This window comes from Colletotrichum gloeosporioides (assembly GCF_011800055.1).
Source record: "Colletotrichum gloeosporioides strain Lc1 chromosome Unknown consensus_21, whole genome shotgun sequence".
NCBI lineage: Eukaryota > Fungi > Ascomycota > Sordariomycetes > Glomerellales > Glomerellaceae > Colletotrichum > Colletotrichum gloeosporioides.
Window position 1 is genome coordinate 218,941 of NW_025544666.1, and position 20,964 is coordinate 239,904.

The 20,964-nt window shown below is 52.8% G+C and overlaps 6 protein-coding genes across 6 annotated transcripts; 4 read left to right on the forward strand and 2 right to left on the reverse strand.

Moving 5' to 3' along the window:
• Nucleotides 1-228: 228 nt before the first annotated feature.
• On the forward strand, nt 229-2,419 carry GCG54_00013031 (NADPH--cytochrome P450 reductase; the record flags this gene model as incomplete). The annotated part of the gene is made up of 2 exons (XM_045412894.1): nt 229-474; nt 530-2,419. 2 exons carry the CDS (start codon nt 229-231, stop codon nt 2,417-2,419), a joined length of 2,136 nt encoding a protein of 711 aa, XP_045267552.1.
• Nucleotides 2,420-4,723: 2,304 nt separating this feature from the next.
• On the forward strand, nt 4,724-6,562 carry GCG54_00013032 (Myo-inositol transporter 1; the record flags this gene model as incomplete). The annotated part of the gene is made up of 5 exons (XM_045412895.1): nt 4,724-4,931; nt 5,013-5,308; nt 5,364-5,799; nt 5,849-6,039; nt 6,092-6,562. The coding sequence occupies 5 exons, from the start codon at nt 4,724-4,726 to the stop codon at nt 6,560-6,562; spliced, it is 1,602 nt and encodes a 533-aa protein (XP_045267553.1).
• A 131-nt stretch (nt 6,563-6,693) lies between these two features.
• On the reverse strand, nt 6,694-9,851 carry GCG54_00013033 (uncharacterized protein; the record flags this gene model as incomplete). Its single annotated transcript, XM_045412896.1, has 6 exons — nt 6,694-8,322; nt 8,377-8,442; nt 8,495-8,649; nt 8,708-9,101; nt 9,151-9,361; nt 9,409-9,851. The coding sequence occupies 6 exons, from the start codon at nt 9,849-9,851 to the stop codon at nt 6,694-6,696; spliced, it is 2,898 nt and encodes a 965-aa protein (XP_045267554.1).
• Nucleotides 9,852-10,612: 761 nt separating this feature from the next.
• GCG54_00013034 (putative transporter) lies at nt 10,613-12,453 on the forward strand (the record flags this gene model as incomplete). The annotated part of the gene is made up of 7 exons (XM_045412897.1): nt 10,613-10,900; nt 10,949-11,002; nt 11,054-11,277; nt 11,330-11,628; nt 11,676-11,755; nt 11,809-12,366; nt 12,424-12,453. The coding sequence occupies 7 exons, from the start codon at nt 10,613-10,615 to the stop codon at nt 12,451-12,453; spliced, it is 1,533 nt and encodes a 510-aa protein (XP_045267555.1).
• Nucleotides 12,454-13,329: 876 nt separating this feature from the next.
• Nucleotides 13,330-16,955, forward strand: GCG54_00013035 (Alpha-mannosidase; the record flags this gene model as incomplete). The annotated part of the gene is made up of 7 exons (XM_045412898.1): nt 13,330-13,493; nt 13,551-14,436; nt 14,488-14,816; nt 14,878-15,016; nt 15,081-15,503; nt 15,551-16,287; nt 16,346-16,955. The coding sequence occupies 7 exons, from the start codon at nt 13,330-13,332 to the stop codon at nt 16,953-16,955; spliced, it is 3,288 nt and encodes a 1,095-aa protein (XP_045267556.1).
• Nucleotides 16,956-17,130: 175 nt separating this feature from the next.
• GCG54_00013036 (Pantothenate transporter liz1) lies at nt 17,131-20,846 on the reverse strand (the record flags this gene model as incomplete). Its single annotated transcript, XM_045412899.1, has 7 exons — nt 17,131-17,424; nt 17,481-17,869; nt 17,926-18,102; nt 18,158-18,369; nt 18,430-18,641; nt 18,698-19,017; nt 19,790-20,846. The coding sequence occupies 7 exons, from the start codon at nt 20,844-20,846 to the stop codon at nt 17,131-17,133; spliced, it is 2,661 nt and encodes an 886-aa protein (XP_045267557.1).
• Nucleotides 20,847-20,964: the final 118 nt, after the last annotated feature.

The following is a 20,964-nucleotide window of genomic DNA, read 5'->3' on the forward strand; positions in this document are numbered from 1 at the left end:
AATTCTTTCGGCGAAAGTTGGCGTTGCTGGACCCGCTGCGGTCATGGTTCACATGCTGTTCGTATTTGGAAATTCTCACGATGATTATCTTGGAGCTGTTCGCACTTATTATCTCGACATCTCGGGCGCATGGTCACTTACTGCGCGAACACGGCAAACCCATTGACTTTTCTTTCATCTGAACAAATCGTCTTCATAGCTGTTGTCATCCGCTTTGTTGCAGACATCATGTCAATCCCAGGGCCTCTTCCAGAGAGCACTCTGAAGCTGCTCAGCCAGCTGGCACCCAACACCTTCGCAGACACTGCAGCTCTCGCAGCTGCCGGGCTCCTGTCCGCTGCCTATGTCTTGCGGGGATACACATGGGATAAGCCCGATCCGTATAACTACATTTGGTACGAGAAGCCCCAGCAGGGAGCTGGCGGCAACGCTGCAAAGAAATCCAAGAACATCGCTGAGAGGCTGGAAGAGCTTGTAAGCACATCTGATCATCTCATGTCACCAACGTCGCTGATAAATCCATCCACAGGGCAAAGATGTAGTCGTCTTCTGGGGCTCACAGTCTGGCACCGCTGAGGGCTTCGCCAACCGTTTGGCGAGAGAGCTGCACCAGCGATTCCACCTCGAGACCATGTCCGCCGACCTCTCGGACTATGACGCCGACACGATCGCACAAATTCCCCAGACCAAACTTGCCATCTTCATTCTTTCAACATATGGCGAGGGAGACCCCAGTGATAACGCTGGCATGTTTTGGGATTGGATCACCAAGCTTCAGGATAAGCCGTTGACGTCCCTCCGATACGCAGCCTTTGGCCTAGGAAACAGCAACTACAGATACTACAACAGAGTCGTCGACGTTGTCGACAAGGCTCTCGAGGATACAGGTGCATCGCGCCTGGCGCCGGTTGGACGTGCCGACGACGCTGAGGGCGCCACCGAGGAAGACTTCCTCTCATGGAAGGACGATCTCTACAAGGTTTTCCGTGAGACCCTCAACCTAACGGAACACGAGGTGAAGCACGAGCCTTCACTAGCAGTTGTCGAGGATGAGTCGCTGGAAATTCAGGATCTGCACATTGGCGAACCAGTGCATCTTATTGAAGGCTCCGGCAAGTCTACGGCAAACTCTGCGATTAAAGCTCTCAAGATCAAGAACGCCTACGATCTGTTCTCCTCTCCGGGACGCAGCTGTCTTCACTTGGACCTTGAGCTTGACAGCGGCTCACAACTCACCTACAAGACTGGCGATCATCTCGCTGTCTGGCCCATCAACCCCGACCAAGAAGTTGACCGCCTTCTCAACGTCCTCGGCCTCTCAGAACGCCGCAGTGTCCCCATCAGCATCAATGCTCTGGACGCTGCCGTCAAAGTCAGAATTCCCACTCCTACCAACGTCGAGACGCTGTTCAGGTACTACCTCGAGATTTGCGCTGCTGTTCCAAGAGACACTGTCTGCGGCCTTGCCCAGTTCGCACCTTCGTCTGCTGCCAAGGAGTTCCTTCTGAACCTCGGCAGGGACAAGGACAACTACGCCGGATTCCTTGCTTCCAATCACCTCACCATCGGCAAGCTGCTTGAGCTCGCCCTCAAATCGGATGAGTCCCAGGCCTCAGCCACGTGGTCTGGTATCCCTTTGTCATACCTCATCGAGAACCTACCCCGATCTCAGCCCCGCTACTACTCCATTTCTTCCTCTAGCATTGTTTCTCCCAAAGCTCCTAGCATCACTGTTGCTGTTTCTGATACCCCACTTTCTGCATCTCCAACCACTGCCATTCCTGGCTTGACAACAAACTATCTCCAAGCACTATCAACTTCACTCCAAGAGTCCCAAGCAACTCAGCAGACAGAGGGTCTCAGCTATGCTCTCACTGGTCCTTCAAATGCTCTCGAAGGCGGCCTGGTGTACGCACACATCCGCCGTTCCAAGTTCAAGCTTCCCATGCTGTCATCACACCCTTTGATCATGGTTGCTGCTGGTACTGGTCTCGCTCCCTTCCGCGGTTTCATCGCCGAGCGCCTCCGTCTACAGTCCATTGGTAAGGATGTTGGCCAAATGCTGCTCTTCTTCGGCTGCCACAAGCCTGATGAGGACTACATCTACCGCGAGGAGCTTGAGCAGATGGAGAAGGACCTCGGTGGCAAGTTGAAGATCGTCACCGCCTTCTCAAGACAGCAGGGCACCAAGAAGACCTACGTCCAGGACAAGGTCCGGGACATGGGCAAGGATGTCTCCGAGTTGTTGGCAGATGGCGCCAGCTTGTACATGTGCGGCAGGGCAAGCATGGCGAGAGAGGTTGGCAAGACGCTTGGTGATGTGATGAAAGCAGACAAGGGCTGGGATGATTCTCAGGTCAAGGACTGGAGCGAGGCATTGAAGCGCAACCGCAAGTGGCAAGAGGATGTCTGGGGATAGATGGAATGGCATTAGCATGAGTCTACGACAGTGAGATATAGGATCTGATTTGGTTGGATAGGTTAGCGTCTGTATGGTTTATGGAATAGATTTCAAGCGTTTTTCCAAAAGTCGTATTTCCCTGAGTGATTTTTCTGCTAAATTCTGCGCTTATCATATAGGCTGTTCATAAGCCTGCACCATGCGTTTAGGCTTTCTCTGTACCCAAGTGATTGGTGTGCCGAAGATCTCGGAGATTTGGATTGATTTCTTTGGTAGCAGGTGGTCTGTTCCTGCATGACTCCAAGCAACCCCAAGCGCGATAACACGCCCGATTGTTTGGTTTCTCAGCCTAGAATAGCTATAGTACGTCGGCTCCTGGCTCCCACTTTCTCGAATTGGAAATTACCTCCTGCGGCTAGGCCATGAAGAGCTTGCATAGCTTCTTCGGGAAGTCTCAGGCTCCGCGTTCTTCAGACCGGGAGGGTCTGAAGGATCTGAATATCCGATCTCGTGACGCTTGCCAATCATTCTTGAGTACCGGTTCTGTGGAAGAGTCGGCCTTGAATGGGCATTCTCTATGTCCAGTTTCCAGGAACGGAGTTGCGGCAAGGCGTGGTGTTTCACTACTACCCGGATCCAGTCCCCTTCAAGTGGACACACCAACATCGCAAGAACGTCAACATGCAGAATAAGATGGAGACGGAAAAGCATCAATTACACACATCTTCATAACCCGCGGGTTTCTGCTACTGTCTAGCCCGGGCTCGTCCCGAAACATGACAGGGCCTAGATCGGACTGTGAGAAGACCCCTTGTGCGTGCATCATGATGCCTCGCATATGCATTTTGACAGAGCCGCAGATTCCCATCAACTGTCAAGTTGAACAGTGACCATTCCCAGTCATCTCGTTGGTCGCATGGGTGGCCGCGTGGAAGGAAATGGGGCTGATTTGGTGTGGGCGAATAAGCTTTATCCTTGTTCTAATCTGAGTCCCGCGGGTTATTCTACCCCTTTTGGTAGGTAATCCCACATGCAAGTCCCTGACTCGTCGAAGCCTCCTCGTTTGTGGCCAGGGTCTCCAGTTCACTCCGCTCACTTTCTTGGGGAGAGACTCATCTGCCGTCGCCTCTGATCCGCGGGCTAAACAAAATCCCTTCTGTCCACGGCAGTCACAAGACTGCGGGCTCCAATCGGAGCCGCTAAATTGATAATGTCAGTGGAAGATACATAGTATATCCTCCCCCAGTGTGGGGGACTATCCGGGGCAAACTCTGATGCATGCAAAATCTGGGGCAGGCGGATGCCATCCCAACCGCTTGGCCCACCGTGCTGTCTATTCTCGTGTCTAGTGTATTCAGCGTTGTTCCCATCGGCTGCCCAGTTGCGTATCGTTTCCTTCATTGTTTGCGATGACATCATTCTTATCTGAAGTTGCCGAGACCCATGTACGGGCCCATAGGGCGCGTTCTGTGCTGTAACCGATGGAAAGTCTTCGAAACCTCTCGCAATGATTCCGCGTCGTCGTTGGAATTCCTTATATCGTCTTGCAATTCAAGGGACAAACGTACGGAAACATGCCGACACAACATCGCTGATACTGACGGGCTGGCCTCCCCTTCACCCGGAAATCAGTGCCATGTTTTCGACATCTCCACGCTGGTCACAGTAAGGCGCTTGCTGAGAGACGAATGTGCCAAGGCGTTGCGTCTCAGACGAACGAATAACAGATACGGCGGGCTTTTTTTACTACTTTAGGCATGGCTTAGTATGGATTCCCCCGCGTATCCCGCACGCGGAAGCACCCCAGACAACCCACCCCCGCATTTAATTCAGCTACGCTACTCAGCAACGCTCAGGTATCGGGGAAAGGAGATGAGGGGGCTACTGGCTGTGTTGCGCATTGCTTTATGGAACCAAGGTATCTTTGCCCGGACTTTCAGTAGAACCCTGCTCCAACATGCCGGATGTAACGAGCATTCCATCTGGTTCTGTAAAGGCACGGATGAGGGGATTCAAGCTGGCAGGGCGCGTGTTCGTTGTCTACCCATACAACGAACTCATTCGAGTAATAAAACCCCGCGACCCACCTTGGCGCGCTCTTGATGGGCTAGGGGTGTAGTAGTTTCTTGGGGAGAGAGGCATTGACTCAAATTCTATATAAGCATGTGTGTGGTCGCCTTCGTCCGATGGTGGTTCGAGCTTCTGATCTAGCAACCGGCCTCAGCCTCAATAGCCGATTACCACGACACCAACCTCTCTTTCTACAACCGCTGCTTTGCAATACCTTTCTTGTGAGGTTGGCCAGCACACTCCTTAGACAAGATGTCGCAAACAACGCCCGACGCCGACAGCAAGAACCTGTCGAGAGAAGCGTCTCTCGATAAGGTCAAAGTTGATGGAGTTGCGAAGCACGTCGAGCAATCTGACGGCGTCCAAGTCCCCAGCTATGATGATTCCATCGAGGATACTGAGCCTTCCAGAGCTGTATGGCTTATCACCTTCACGGTGGCGATGGGCGGTTTTCTGTTCGGTAAGTTCTGGCTCCCACGCTGCTGATACGCGGCGCGGAAGTTTCCATGGAACGCGCGGACCCTAATCTTGACTTTAACAGGATACGATACCGGTGTAATTTCGGCCGTCCTGGTCAGTCTCAAGTCGGACCTCGGACACGAACTATCGACCTCGGAGCAAGAACTTGTGACATCCATCACCTCCGGCGGCGCTCTGATCGGAGCCATCATCGCCGGTCTCCCTGCCGACAGATACGGACGCAAGCTCGGCATCTACATTGGATGCATTCTCTTCCTTATCGGCTCAATCATCCAAGCCGCGGCTTTCTCGCTGGCTCAGATGACAGTCGGCCGTTTCATCGTTGGATTGGGTGTTGGGTCTGCCGCCATGATCATCGTAGGTTTCCTGAACCCCGTACCTGACACATTTGATACTGAGGCCTCGAGACTAGCCTCTTTATATCGGCGAGCTGGCCCCTGCCAGACACCGCGGCCGCATGATTGCTTTCGATAATATGAGTGTGACTCTTGGTCAGCTTATCTCTTACGCTCTCGGAGCCGGGTTCACTGAGGTTGCCCACGGATGGCGCTACATGGTTGCCGTTGGTGGTCTGCCGCCCATCGCCCTGGCTTTGCTGCTACCGTGGTGCCCCGAATCCCCCCGACAGCTCATCTCCCACGGCAAGGTTGAGGAGGCTACCCGCGTCATCAGACGCGTCTATCCCCACGCCACCGACGAACAGGTTCAGGCAAAGATGGGACACATGACCTGGGCTGTTGAGGTTGAAGCACAGGCTACGTCTACTTCCTTGTGGCACCGCTTCAAGGAGCTCCACACTGTTCCCTCCAACCTGCGCGCTCTGATTTGCGCCTGCGCTATCATGGCCAGTAAGACTACCCGTATCAGAGCTGAGGGGATGAAACTGACAGTTGACAGTCTCTCAACTCGGCGGCTTCAACACTTTGATGTACTACAGTGGCGTTCTCTTCGGACTCGTTGGTTTCGATAAGCCAGTCGCCGTCTCCATCGTCGTTGGCGCAACCAACTTTGTCTTTTCCTTGGTGAACTTGTTGGTTATCGATCGACTTGGCAGACGCCGTATTCTCATTTTCACTGTCATGGGAATGGTGGGTTTCCTGAGTGCACTAATTCTTTTGACACCATACTGACTGATTCTAGTCCATCAGCATGGCCGTCGCTGCGATCGCATTCCACTGGATCCCAGTCTCACCCGATCTCAAGTTGCAAGCCACCTCGGTAAACTGGGCGGGTATCCTCGTCCTCGTCACGATCATCGTATACGTCGCTTGCTTTGCCGGTGGAGTTGCCACCATCGCCTGGGTCGGCACTGAGCTGTTGCCTCTTGAGGTCCGCGCTCTCGGCACCATGATGAACACCGTCACCTGCTGGGGCTGCAACATTATCATCGCTTCGACATTCTTGTCTATGATGAAGGGTCTGACGCCAAGCGGTGCTTTCGGCTTCTACGCAGGTATCTGCTTCTTTGGCTGGGTCTTTGTCATCTTCTGTTACCCTGAGGCAAACGGCTTGCCGCTTGAGGAGGTTCGCCAGATTTTCTCCACTGGATTTGGCGTCAAGAAGGCGAATGAGTTGCAGAAGATGCGCAAGATGACTGGGGGATCGGCTTGAAGCCATGGAGAGGCCGATTTGTCTCTGTAGGTAGCACTTTCTAGCGTTGATAAATCAAGAAGCATTATCAAATTGCAATTCAGGTCTCTAGGCGACTAAATCGGAGATGTCGTATTATTGAAGTAGACCTGTCACTTGCCCACGTACGAGCTTACGGGGGGTCCCAGATAGCTTTCCTTGACTCCTCCCAAGTCAATCACTACCTTCTCCAAGATCAAATTCGAATGTCTCAACTGGATCTTGATGGTGTGTTCTCCAGGGCCCAAGTTAAACTTACTTAACTTGTGAGTTCGTAACCAATTACAATCCTGAACTGCGTGGAACCATCCTTCGGGTAGATCTGCGCGCTTTTTCTGTTTCAGTAGCGGCCATAATCCCCCGGACTCCTCATCAACTTGGAATCCGTACACCATCGTGTCTTTAGGATCCAAATCCAACGTCATGTTGAAATACAACTTCAGAGTCGGTGTCGTGGTTTGTGAGAAGACATAAAAGGTATAGCTGAGAAGCTCGTCAGGAATCTCGTAAATATCAACAACAGAGACTCCTCCATTTCCTGTTCTACCGCAGTCCGGCAGCAGTCTGTACTCAGGTGGATGACAATGCGAAGCTGGGATGGAAACGCATCCGTCGCTTTCGATGAATCCGCCACTGAATGTCTCCGGAACTCGTCTGCCAGTGATTGGAAGGTGAACCTGTTCGAAGTCGCCTTCTTGGGATTGAATGTCGATCAGAACTTCCTGGTCGAAATCGTCCGGCACCTTTTCCCAGTCAACGGCAATCGAGATGCGTGCATCGTCACCGTCAGGATCAAGCGTGCCCTCCGTAGTAGAGAGCTGAACCCACGGAACCGGGGAGGACGTTTTCCAATGAATGACTTGGTTTCCTCTTGTGAAGATATCAAACCACCTCTTTGGTGGCCCGTATCGGCTCATGGGACCAAAAGTGACACCAGGTACCAGGTCTCGTCGGCTGGGATGCGTTCGATCAGATTCTTCGTTCGTTCTTCCTGGGCGAACGCCTGCATGGCCCTCGACGGCAACTCCCATTTGGCCGACGATTGGATTGGAGTTCTGCCGACGCTGGACATAACACAAACCACTGATCATATCACGCGACGGCGCGTGCCAGGTATCGCCGAAGCCGTAATGTGTCTGGCTCATGATGTGGTTCCACTTCCCGCCAAGCAAGGAATGGAACTCCTCACTGAGTGTGTAGTCATCGTCGAAGAGGTCGAGGACCTCACGAGCCAGCTTGTTGGCAGTGTTTCGTCTTTGACGGGCGTACAGCTGGTTTCTGCCCAGAGTGATCTGCAGCTTGGTGAAGATTTGGGACGCTTTGACAGGGTGCAGGACTGTCTCGAATATTGCCGCCTTCTGGTGTTCCGGTGCGCGGTCGTGAATTGCTTGGGCCGAGTCGAGAAGCGAGTCATATCGGTTCACGACACTTTCTGCCTCGCCATAGTGCAGCAGGGAGAATGTGGTCGGCTCGATGTGTTCATGCCTTCGTAGTGCGGCTAGTCTATCATACCGATGCCACGCATCTGCGATCTCGGTCGCCAGATCTGCACCAAAGTTGGCTTCAGCCATAGAAGAGTAGAATTTGACGAAGTTCTGTGCTTCGATGGACTTGATGTCCCAAGCCAGTGCCATTGCAAAGGTGAGTGGGACTTCCATGGGTTTAATGTCGCCTACGTTGAAGACCCAAATCTGCTTTGCGTTGCGCCGATGCGCTTCTTGTAGTTGGTGCCATGTTTTCCCCTGTTTTCCTGCGTCAAACTACGTTGTTACTTTTTACAGACCAGATTTTCTCACCAGGGAGTTACTGTTGATCCACTTGTAGCTGCGTGGAGTCCCCACGTACTCAAAGTGGTAGTATATCTATGCCTGGTAAGTGACTTATCATAGTAAAGATTACGGTCTTTTGACTTACACCTGCGCCTCCCATTCTACTCATCTCTTTCTCCTTCGGAAGACGTCTTATGCTTCCAAAGTTGTCGTCCGCAAACAGGAGAGTCACATCATCAGGTACATCAATCGTCGCACTTTCATACTGGTCTTGTACTTCCTTGTACAAAGCCAGAAGCTCTATACGAAATCTTCGAGTCAGCTCTCGTCCCGATATTTGATTTTACTTTTAACGTACGTGGAACCGCATCCTCCCTGCCATGAACCTCCTTGATTACGGCTCTCTGGGTCTTAATCACGTCACGGACCACAGCCGCTGGGTCATCTGTCTTCATGCCTTTGTCGTACTCTCCACGCATTCCAATCGTAAAGTAAGACTCGACACCTTTCGCTCTTTTGACTCCTTCCTCGAAGAACTCGGTAATCTTCTCCTTGTTTGTCAGCCAGTTCCAGCTTCCGTCTGGGTTGTCCGCAAACCACTCGTTTGTTGCCCGCTGCATTGGCTCATGATGCGAGGTTGACACGGCGATACCATAGTCGTTGGCAACTTTGGCATTCTCTAAGTCGTCTGTGAAGAAACTAGCCCCAGGATTTGGATATCCGGGCCACATTGCCGGCCACATGAAGTTCGCCTGTGAGTGTTAGCAGTTGAGCATACCTCGTTTAACAGTGTTTATGAACCTTCAGTCTCAGCAGCAGTTCAAATACGTTCTTGTAGAATTCCGAGTTGTAACCTCCAAAGTTGTCTCTGGCCCATCCTGTGAGTGCCGGAGCTTCATCGTTGATAAAAATGCCTCGAAACCGCACGCAGGGCTCTCCATTGTACGTAGGCTCAGGCAGGGCATATATCTCCTCGTGATGTTTAGGAGGTACATCTGCCCAGAAGTACCAGCTATCATCTTGTCAGTAAATGGTTGAGTATTCTTACACTCAACTTACGGCGACACCCCGATCTGCTCAGACAACGTGTACGATCCAAATATTGCTCCGCGCTTGTCGCTCCCTGCGATCACAAGCGCCTTTCTGCACCCCGGAAAGGGGTCGGTGACAGGGGCCGTCAGGAATGACTCCCACTTTCCGCGAATATGGCCGAAGTCGAGCTTTCCGTCCTTCTCCAACCGTTGGAGCAGACGACTCGACTCGATGCATCCAATGAGAATGCCAACGTCCGCGCCAGTGTCAGCATCGACCTCGTGTTCTTTGGACACAAGCAAAGGCTTCGGCTCAGACTTTGTGACGCGGCCAAAGTCGTTGGCAAGATTCTGTGCTGCAATGTGAATGCCGATCGGGTCTGATTCGTCAACCACGATGGTTGCACCGACCAGATTGAAGAGCTCGTCGCCCTCTGAGCGCGAGAACGCTACGATGGGCTGTTCGAACATGATGATGTTGACTCACACGCTGCTCATACTGAGAATACAGCTTTCTGGTCACAACGGCTACAACGACAGATGGTTCCCCTCAAAATACCTGGGCGCCGGTGTCTCCCGGCCCGAAGTCGGTAGCCCGCCAAGGCCGATCTCTGTTCAGGCGCTTCAGCCGGAGTGAAAACCGGGTCTCACGACAGGAGGATCAGCTAACTGACTTGAGTTCCCCAATGGGGACGACAGAAGCTTCTCCGCACGACAGGCCACACTCAAGGGGTGACCTGGTTGGCCAAGACTGGCATCCCGATAGCCGGCCCGGACTCCTCCCCCGCACATCACCCCGGTCCATCCCCGCCTCCGCATCAGCACGCTCAGGCCTCTCTCCCCAGCTTTGTTGACGGCAAATATGACCGGCCGGCCAAACATAGCCGAGGCGCCTGGGTTCGTTTGGCGAGATGTCGCAGCGTTGACGGGAGCTGGCCTGGTTTAGGTGTAGCGGTCGGTGCAATGGCTGCAAATGGCCGCGTGTGCTTGTATGGTCGCGTGGATAGCTCTAGTGTTTGCTGTGCTGAAAGACACCCCGGTGCTCACAAGCTTTCGGGACGTATGTCTCTGTTGATCTGAGCCAATGTTTGTGCCGGCTGACTTAAAAGCTTGGGGTGCGCCTCAAATCTTCTTCCGACCTCTTGACGATGCCCGGTCCCTCTGCCTTGTTGTAAGGGCAGACTCTCCCTCACCCACCTTTCGAGAAATATTCCTACACGGTCCAGTCTATGATGGGCAACAAGGACGATGTCAACGAGGCGCCTGAGGTGGTGGAAGACGCAGGCCACACGAAGCAGCAGACCAACTACGCCTTGGTCGACCGAGAAGTTGCCCAATATGCCAGCGAAGGCATCGTCGAGATCGACGAAGCGACCAACAAAAGGTTGAAGAGGATGATTGACAAGAGGGTCTTGGCTGTAATGATCTTCACATACTTCATGCAGTCTTTGGATAAGGGAACGATGTCGTTCGCGTCCATCATGGGCATCATCGACGACACAAACTTGAAGGGGCAAGAGGTATGTCAATAACCTGTTTGTGATTAGTGCTCTGCTAATGGACCTCAGTACGCCTGGTTGACAACAATCATCTACATCGTCATCCTTTGTGTAGAATACCCGGTATGGATGAAAATAAAAATCATTGGTGAATTTGAAACTGAGAATGGACAGGAAAACTACATCATTCAAAAGATTCCGATTGCAAAGTGGCTTGCTTTCAACATCATCATGTGGGGAGTAACTCTCAGTCTACACGCAGCCTGTCACAATTTCGTCGGTCTTGTGATCGTCCGCGGCTTTTTGGGCGCGTTTGAGGCCGTCTGTCAACCCAGTTTCGTGCTGTTGACGTCCATGTGGTACAAGCGTGAAGAGCAGGCTACCACCGCAATCCTTTGGTGCGTACGGATGCGCCATATCGGGTTGTCTTGTACACTAACACAAGAACAGGTACATGATGAACGGTCTTCAACAAATCATTGGCGGACTTCTGGCTTTCGCCTTCTCCTTCATCTCACACTCCTCGCCGATCAAGTCGTGGCAAGCGCTGTTCATGAGTTATGGTATCATCACTGTTTTCTGGGGCCTCTTTGTCCTGTGGTGGATGCCTGACTCGCCCATGAAGGCGCACTGCTTCAGCGAGGAGGATAAGAAGCTCATGGTAGAGCGGGTTCGTTCTAACCGGACCGGTCTTCAGAACCGCAAATACCGCAAGGAGCAGGTCTGGGAGGCTTTCAAGGATCCCCAAGGTCAGTCAGCGCGCGATATCTCGCCTGCCACAAGCTGACACTCGTAGTCTATGGATTCGCTTTGATTCAGCTGCTCACCACTCTTCCCTCCGGCGGATTGGGTGCGTTTGCCAACATTATCATCAAGGTAAACTACCTCTAACCGACATCTCCCTGTTGCGGTAACTAATCGTGGATCAGAGCTTCGGCTACACGACCTGGCAGACTCAGCTTCTCCAGAGCGTAACGGGCATCCTGCAGATCATCACGATGGTAACGGCCGCTTGGATCGACCGACGCTACAAGCAGACAATCCTCGCCATGATGGCCGCCGTTGCCCCCACCATCGCCGGCACTGTCGTCCTCCTCACGGTCCCGTTCGAACCCAGCAAGAAGGTCGGCCTGCTGTTCGCCTACTACATCATGATCTCCTTCTGGGCCTGTAGCGGTCTGGCTCTTTCGCTCGTAACGCGTAACGTCGCCGGCCAAACCAAGAAGGGCGTCGTCATTACGAGTAACTTCGTTTTCTGGGCTGCTGGCAACTCAATCGGGCCTCAGGTCTTCCGCTCGCAAGATGCGCCTCGCTACTTTCTGGCCCTGGCTATTATCATTGGCTGCTTTTCTCTGCTAGAAGTCACGTTGTTTGCCTTGCGTACGTACTACGTATGGCAGAATAAGTCTCGCGAGGCCAAGATCGCGCGAGGAGAGGCTGTTGCAGATATTTCCCATGCGCATGCTTTTGAGGATATCACCGACAAGGTACGATGTCATCTATGCTTTTTCTCATCGTGGTAATACAATGCTAACTCGGCCCAGGAAAACGTCAACTTCAGATACAACTACTAGAGAGAGTCTTTGCCAGTCTCGATGGATGAACGCTACGCTTGTCTGCAAGGAGTGCGCCTGGGGGATGCCAGGCCACTAGTAACCATTGCGTGTGAACCCGGTGGGATATGTAAACATTGCAGCGTGGAGTGGATATGAGAGGTTGATACCCAATGAGCACCTGTGTTCATGCATGACCCAGGATCTCAAATCGAGCCACAGCGAGCAGACCAGTCTCGTGCACTGCTATGCCTCTACTTATGACCCAACATCGCTTAACACCATCACATGATAATAATGGCAAGAGTACGACCTTCAGAGTGGACCCTAAAGCCACTGGCCGCAACGTTGCAATTTGCCAGACCCAGGTTTCCCCTCACCAGCCCCAGACGACGTTTCTAGTACCCCAGACCCCACGAAATCCACTCCCCTAACGGGCGGGATTTGTGGTTTCGCCTTGTTCGCGTTAAGAGAGGGGCATATGCGAGGATCTCGCACCCAAGCCGTTAGTGACGGTGGAGGAACCATGCTGGACTAGTCGTTTCCGGAGGATGACGCGTGTTGCATGTTTGCTCACAGTGCTCAGCTGGCCGCCTATCCTAGTAAGCACATCTCGGCCATTAGGAGCAAGATATGCCATGGGCTTGACACGATGTATTGCGTGGGGGTGCGTCGGCACCGAACTCCCCAGCCAGTCGGGGTTGACACCCGGTGATTGCCGGCCGTATATCGGTTGTTGGTGCGGAGAAGAGGCCGATGGAGGGGTTCACTACGACCAAAGGCACAGATATCGTGAACGTTCAGGCGTCGATAGTATACATTCTCAAGTTTTGTGCATACAGTTTCGTCAAAGTCGCCGTTGAAACCCAAAGGTGTCTTACTTCGCGACCACTAAACATGTGCGGACACGGGACTTCCTGTGGCCATCAGCATGCCTCATCGACAAGATCATACCCTTTGAGGGCACCAGCTCCAGTAGGCAAGAGAGTAAATAAGCTTTACAGAGACAGAACCGCCAACTTTTATTCTCCGGGACAATGGGAGAAGGCCAATCTGCTTTCGTATGACACCTGACGCGACCTCGACTCTGGCCGATCCAACTAACAAGATTTCCGTAGAATGCTGCATCTGGCAGTATGCTCTGAGCCGCCAAACCTCCGACTCTCGGTTTGGGACAGCCCTGGAACAAGTCGGCCGTCATTCTCAGAAGCCACAGCTCAGACGAATGAGTTCCGCAAGACCCAGATTGGGGAATCTTTCGGCCCTTCATGGTCGACCCACTGGTTCCGTGTTGAGATCACGATCCCCGAAGGGATGCGCCAGATGGAGCACCTCGAGCTGCACTGGGACTGCAGCAACGAGGCCACCGTCTGGACGGCGCAGGGCGAGCCCCTCCAGGGGCTGACTGGCCGTGGCGAACGCATCGAGTGGATCATCCCGGAGGCGTTCAAAGACGGCGAGATGCACACCGTGTTCATCGAGATGGCATGCAACGGCATGTTTGGAAACGCCAACGGCGATCCCATCTTCAAGAACAACGCCAACGGCGACGCGATCCAGCCGCCGGACGCGAACAAGTACTTTGTCCTCTCCAAGGCGGAGATCGTCGCCGTTGATGTGCAGGCGCGGAAGCTGCATACGGATATCGAGGTGATCCACCAGGCTGCGCAGGAGTTTCCCGAGGACTCGTGGGAGCAGCGTGAGGCTTTGAACATTGCAACGAGGATTATCAACACTTTCAGAGTCGGTGATCGGGAGTCGATTGTGCAGAGTCGGAAGATTGCTGAAGAGTACCTTGGCCCTGACACCAATTCGGACAAGGTGTTTTCTGTGCGCAGCGAAAAGGTCTCTGATGTCTTTGCTGTTGGACATTGTCACATCGATACCTGCTGGTTGTGGCCGTGGGAAGAGACGAAGCGCAAAGTCGTTCGGTCGTGGTCTAACCAGTGCGATTTGATGGATCGGTATCCTGAACTGAAGTTTGCTTGCTCTCAAGCTCAGCAAGTGAGTCATTAGTTCCTTGACTCTCGGGAGTCACTGCTAATGCCGCGCAAGTTCAAATGGCTGAAGGAGGGATACCCGTATGCTTGGGAACGGGTGAAAGCCAAAGTCAAGGAGGGCCAGTTTCTTCCTATCGGAGGCTGCTGGATTGAACATGACACGAATATGCCGAGCGGGGAATCCCTTGTTCGACAGTTCCTCTACGGTCAAAGGTTCTTTGAGAGCAACTTCGGGTTCCGATCAACTACTTGCTGGCTGCCCGACACATTCGGCCAGTCGAGTCAGATCCCTCAACTTTGTCGGCAAGCAGGGATGAACAGGTTCCTAACACAGAAGATTTGCTTCAATAACATGAATGAGTTTCCTCATACTTCCTTCAACTGGTATGTGTTTCGCACTCTGATCAAATAGTCTAATGGCGCGTTCTGATGATGAATGATACAGGGTCGCTCTTGATGGAAGTCAAGTCATTTGTCACATGCCGCCCGCCAAGACTTACTGTGCCGACGCAACGTTTGACAACATCAAGAAGAGTGTGACGCAGCACAGGACGCTAGATCAAGATCACACTTCTCTCCTTGCAGTGAGTTCCCTGTCAAGTCTAAAGCTAAACATTGTTCGTTGGTCGCCGATTGACAATCTTCCAGTTTGGAAAAGGCGATGGCGGCGGCGGTCCTACTTGGCAGCAGATTGAGCGACTTCGGAGACTTAGAGGCCTCGCCGACACCACCGGGCTTCTCCCCCGAGTTCATCTCGGAGGCACCCCTGACGATTTCTTCGATAAGCTGGAAGAAAAAGCTCACACGCTTCCAACCTGGCATGGGGAGCTGTACTTTGAGCTTCATCGTGGCACTTACACGACTCAAGCTGCTACGAAGAACAATAACAGACGGGCTGAGTTCCTTCTAAGAGATCTTGAGCTGCTCGCCACAATTGCCTCCATCCATGATCCCTTTTATAAGTATCCTAAGAAGGAACTTGATGAGATGTGGGAGGGCGTGTTACTCTGCCAATTCCACGACTGTCTTCCTGGAACCGCGATTGGGATGTGCTATGATGATTCAGATAAGGTATGTCCCATGCTTTCAGACGTTTGAGTTCAACTGACACTCTCAAGATCTACTCAAACGTTTTCCAAATCCGCGATACCCTTATTCAAGGAGTATACAGCACTCTGGGTGTATCTGAGAAACATGAGACAAGCTTTAGCGATGACGATCAACTTGCTCTCAACACTCTGGCGTGGCCCCGCAAAGAGGTACTTTTCAACAGCAACGGAGCGAGTGTCATCGCTGAAGGTAATGGAACCTTCATCTCCATTCAACATGCCACACCAGCCACGGCCGATAAATTAGTGACCGTGGAGGAGATCTCCGCAGGCGTCTTCAAGATGCAGAACGCCCGCTTCTCGGTGACCGTCGAGCGAGGGTGCATAACTTCCTTGTACGATTACAGCACCAAGCGACAGGTTCTTGCAGGAAAGGCGAACCAGTTCGTAATTTTCGATGACAAGCCCATCTACTGGCAAGCCTGGGACGTGGAGGTTTTCCATCTCGAAACTCGGGAGGAGTTGCATGGCTCCACCACTTCGATTCTTGAAGACGGCCCTCTGAGGGTCAGCGTTGTCACGGAGACGAATATCAGCGACGTCAGCTCTATCAAGACCACTATCAGCCTCGGCGCTGCCTTTGATGAGGAAGGCAGTCCGTCGTATGTGGAGTGCACTGTGGAAGTTGACTGGCATGAGACGATGAAGTTCCTGAAGGTCGAGTTCCCGGTAGATATTCGGCACCATGAGGCATCGTATGACACCCAGTATGGTGTCATCCGGCGGCCGACTCATTACAACACCTCGTAAGTATCACTCATCTCGAACCCTTTCTTCCTTACTAGCTGACACTCTGGGACTCAGCTGGGACATGGCCAAGTTTGAGGTGTGCAGCCACAAGTACGCCGATCTCTCGGAGTACGGCTACGGCGTCTCGATTCTAAATGACAGCAAGTACGGCTTTGCCACAGTCGGCAACACCATGCGGCTCTCGCTCCTGCGCTCCGCTAAGGCCCCTGATGACCAGGCCGACATGGGCAAACACACCATCCGATGGGCCATCCTGCCTCACCAGGGCCCTCTTGGACCGGATACGGTCAGGGCCGCGTTCAACTTCAACAACCCCTTGAAGCTGATGTGGATGTCCACAGACTCGCCGTTGAGGGAGTTTCCAGTCGTCTTGGATGGGGATAAGAACCTTGTCCTCGACACCGTCAAGCGTGGAGAAGATGATGAGGACGTCAGCAACGGCGAATTGCCGGTGCGGTCGGGTAAGAGCGTCATTGTTCGAATCTATGAGAGCCTTGGTGGGCGCGGGCGGGCGACGGCGCAGACGAGGTGGAACTTGCAGAGTGTGCACAAGACGAATCTTCTGGAGGACGACGAGGCAGATGTTCCCTTGGTTGATGGCAAGTTTGAGGTTGACCTTGGTCCCTTCCAGCTGCAGACATTCAGATTGGCATTGGCCGGATAGGATAGCGGAGAGTTCTTGAAGCGCGGGAATGGGCTTTTGAATCCTCTTAGAATCAAGTAGATCGAATGACTATGAATTTCGCAGCGACAGTGAAGGAATGCTCCCGTTCAAAAAGTGTGCCAACTTCAGTGATGAATTATGCTGCCATCGAGGTACTCTACGTAAAGCAATCTAATTACCTGCGCGACACATCTGTCGCTATCTCGGCGCCCTTTGCCGTGTTTGCATCTTCGTCGGTGTTGGTGCGCTCGTTGGCATTGGTGTGTTCAACGGTGTTAGTGTATTCGTCTGAATAGGAACCATCATTGATATTGCCAGCAATAGTTCCGTTTCGCGTTCCTCTCCTTTCGAGAAAAGCAATCAACAAGATCACTGGCACGGTCAGCGCCCCCGTCACCAAGCTGGCAATGTACCCCTTTCGGTAGTTTGGCGCATCGGTCACGGGATAAAAGATCAGAGGCCACCATGTCTAACTTCAGTCAGTGAATGAAACAAAACATCACTCCGTTCTCAAGACGAACGTACCACAAAGGCAAAGTCGAAGGAGTTCATGAATCCCGTCGTGATCGCTCGGAGTTGCAGATCGTGGGCCGTGAGATCGGCCATCCATGAGTACCAGAGCGCTTGCGGCGCGTACGTCGTGCCCATCAGGTAGAAGGCGAAAAAGTAGCCCGCGTCTGGCGGATCTGAGATCAAGATGGCGCTGCTGACGATGAATGTGAAGCCTATGCACAGAGACGCCTGCCAGCGAGAGCGGAGCTTGTCGGATACGGCGCAGTAGATGAACGTTGCGACAATGCCTGTTGCGTAGATTGCTGTCGGGTAGTTGTTCTGTTGAATGACGCTGTAGCCGCGAGAAGCCATCCAGAGGGGCATGACGTTGTTTTGTATCGCTTGAACGCTGAGAGAGTAGACTGTCGTCACTTATTAGTATCAGATCAGGGTACTATGGTATTCAAAGGAGGCATACGCATGAACACGGTTGGAAGGAGCCAGAATTGCCAGCTGAGGAGAACACGCCGAAATATGCTCAAATCCCATTCTTTGGCCTTCGTCCGGCCGAGGCGGGTGACTGCGAGTTCCCTCTCTTCGGGAGTAAGGAACCTGGCGGAGCGGTGCTCTGGCAGATCGGGAATCGCGAACCATCCTATCGTCGCATCAATCTTCCGTCTGTCTGTCGCTATGGAGGAGGGGTCACTCACCAAATACGGCGAAAGGGATTGTAACACATGAAACCACCACAAAAATGAGTCGCCATGGAGCGATCGGGCCATTGGAGAGAGAGGCCAGAAGACCGGCCTGGATCCAGCCTCCCGCCATGTTGCCGAGGTTACCAAATGCGCAGAAGACGGCTGCGCGGGTAGCAAGTTCGGATTGCTTATACCACGATCCATAGATGAAATGTGCACCCACGCTAAGAAGTTGTGTGAGTATATGCCGAGACTCATTCCACAGGCGTCAAAAGCGGACTTACTATGCAATGGCCGAAAAGGCACCTTCGAATCCGTTGAGAATGAAGACTTGATAGACGTGGGTCGCACGGAAAGTGACCAGCGTGAGCACGCTCCAAACGGTGTTTGCGGCGACAAACACGTATCGCGGTTTGACGATGGTCAAGATTGAGGTTGAGGGGATCTGGAACACGGCGTACGTAACGAGATAAATCGTGTGCATGTAGTTGAAGTCCTGAGACGGAGTCAGATGGAACCCGGATGTTTGATGTTTCATAAGAGACAACTCACTTTCCCTTGGAAGTTCAGATCTTCCTTCATGCCGCTGATGTAGGCGGTGCTGTAGCTGGCGCGGTTGATGCCGAACAGGAACCACACTACGGAGAAGTAGATGAGCACGGTGAAGTCGAGCTTGATGAGCAGCGAGCGCTCGACCGACGGCGGGCCCCAGAGGGCCGTTTTGATTCTGGACGCCATATCGGAGGCTGCTGCCGGATGTCGTGGTGGCAGTGATGATGAGGAGGAGGAGGCGGCGGGAAGCAGAGGCGACGCCTCTGAGACTGTGATATCTGCCATTCTGGTTTTGTACTGCGCTTGCGCACCACCCTTGCCTGCAGTGCAAGGTTCCACAGGCACGCGATGTCGTCTTGAAGGGTTGCAGATTTCGCCATCGAGAGATGAGCAATGAGTGCCGCGGCGGGCTGGCGGGCGGGCGGGAATCGGGATTTAGGTCGGCTAAGCACTAAAACACGCTGCGGAGTCGTTGCGACAGCTCACCTAAGCAACTGGAATCGTGCCGGTTACCCCGAATTGCGCGAGCTTATGGCGGCGCGGGGTTTGGCCACATTCGGTAGGTAGCACGACATAAGGCCCTTTGTTGGCGTTGATAAAGAAAATCTGACCAGTCGTTGGTTTCCAGTCTGCGAGACTCGGTCTTCTCTGTTCTTATCAGTGACTGAGGTATTGTTATAAGTTGACTGCTTTTCAGAGGGGTCCCGATCCATCAAAATAATGAGTACGTAACTGAGTCCTTCATGGATTTATTTCCGTGTAAGCATGAAACTGTTGATAATTCTGTGTCTTTCCAAAAAGAAATTCTTCCGCCCATGAAATGCTTATATTTTGCTGATCAGTTTATCTTCATTTCTAATAATTCCAATTCCTCGCAAAATACCTGACGTCACAATTCGTCTTGGTGTGCGGTCTGATCAACCCTTGGCACAATAGTATCATTCCCATGACACAAAATCTCTCCCTCTCTCTTCCCCAAGTCACAGCGAATCCATGCTCGTCGTTGATGAAGCCAGTCTGTGAACTGAAGCGGCTCGCCCCAGTCCCGCTCCCAATCCCCCGCAAAGAATTTCACCTGCTCCAGAGACTGACCGCCATGATCTTGCAAGAAACGCGCCAGCTCTTGCGCAGTCGTAGAGTTGAGCAAAGGCTGCGCAAACTCCTCGATGGCCTCTCCCCGGCCGTCCCAGTCAAAGTCGTTCTTCTGCCTCCGATATTCGCTCGCCATCTCAAAGTAGATTGTCAGGTTTGAAAGGGTGCCTGGAATGCTCTTCATAAGAGTCGCCATATCATCCAAGGGCCAACTTGTGTTGTGGCGGTTCAAGTCTATGGTGAGAGCTTTCAGACGCGGTGCGAGGTTTCCGATGTCTCGCAAGATCGGCATTGGTAAGAGAGGACGAGGGCGGTAGAGAGTTTCTGCGCTCCTCCATTCCAGCCCGGTGAGACTGCTTCCGTGGTGCTCGAGGATCAGTCTCAACGTCTCTTCAGAATATTGAGGCTTGATCCAGGTGAACTGGCAGAGTGAGCCAGCCGGTATGGACAGGATGAAGTCGAGCATCTCCGGTCCGTTGACAGACAACGATCGTAAGCTTGGTAATTTGGGGGCCAGGAGCTTCGCGATCAAGTCGACAGAGCTATCCCGGCATGAATCGCACCTAATTGACAGGCTCTGAAGTTGAGAAAAGTCCATGGCCTCTAGCCACAGCTCCAGATTCGTCTTTGCCCTCTGGTCTCGCGGAAGGAGACGCCACTTTAGGAACTTGAAGGCATTTCCCGACGTGATCCATTGTAGCGTGTGGTCCCATCCGTGGAGTGAGATATAGTTCGATTCAAAGTCGCCAAAGTTGTAGCCATCGAGGGAGAGATCTCGTATTGCTGACAGATACTTTGTGTTACCTGCTGGGTTCAAGGGCAAACTCCATCGTTCCGGAAAACCGACGCAGCCGATCAGTGCGAATCGCAGGTCAAGGGTCGTGACTTCTGGGCAGGTCTCGAGGATGGAATGAATCTGGTGTATGCTTCTCGATCTGCGGTCGGATACCCAGTGGCCGTCTGATTCCGGGATCGTGGCGTGAATTTCTGAGGGACATGTTGATGCGAAGAAGCCGGATGTGAGTGGGAGCGCGTGCCACAAGTTCTTCAGATTCATGACGTGAAAGTGGGATGTGTTCGGGCGGCAGTGCGGTGGAAAGCATTGCAGTTCTCCAATTCGAGGTGCTTTTGTTATGAAGACAGCGTGGCCACGTGGTACTTTACTGTGCCACCCC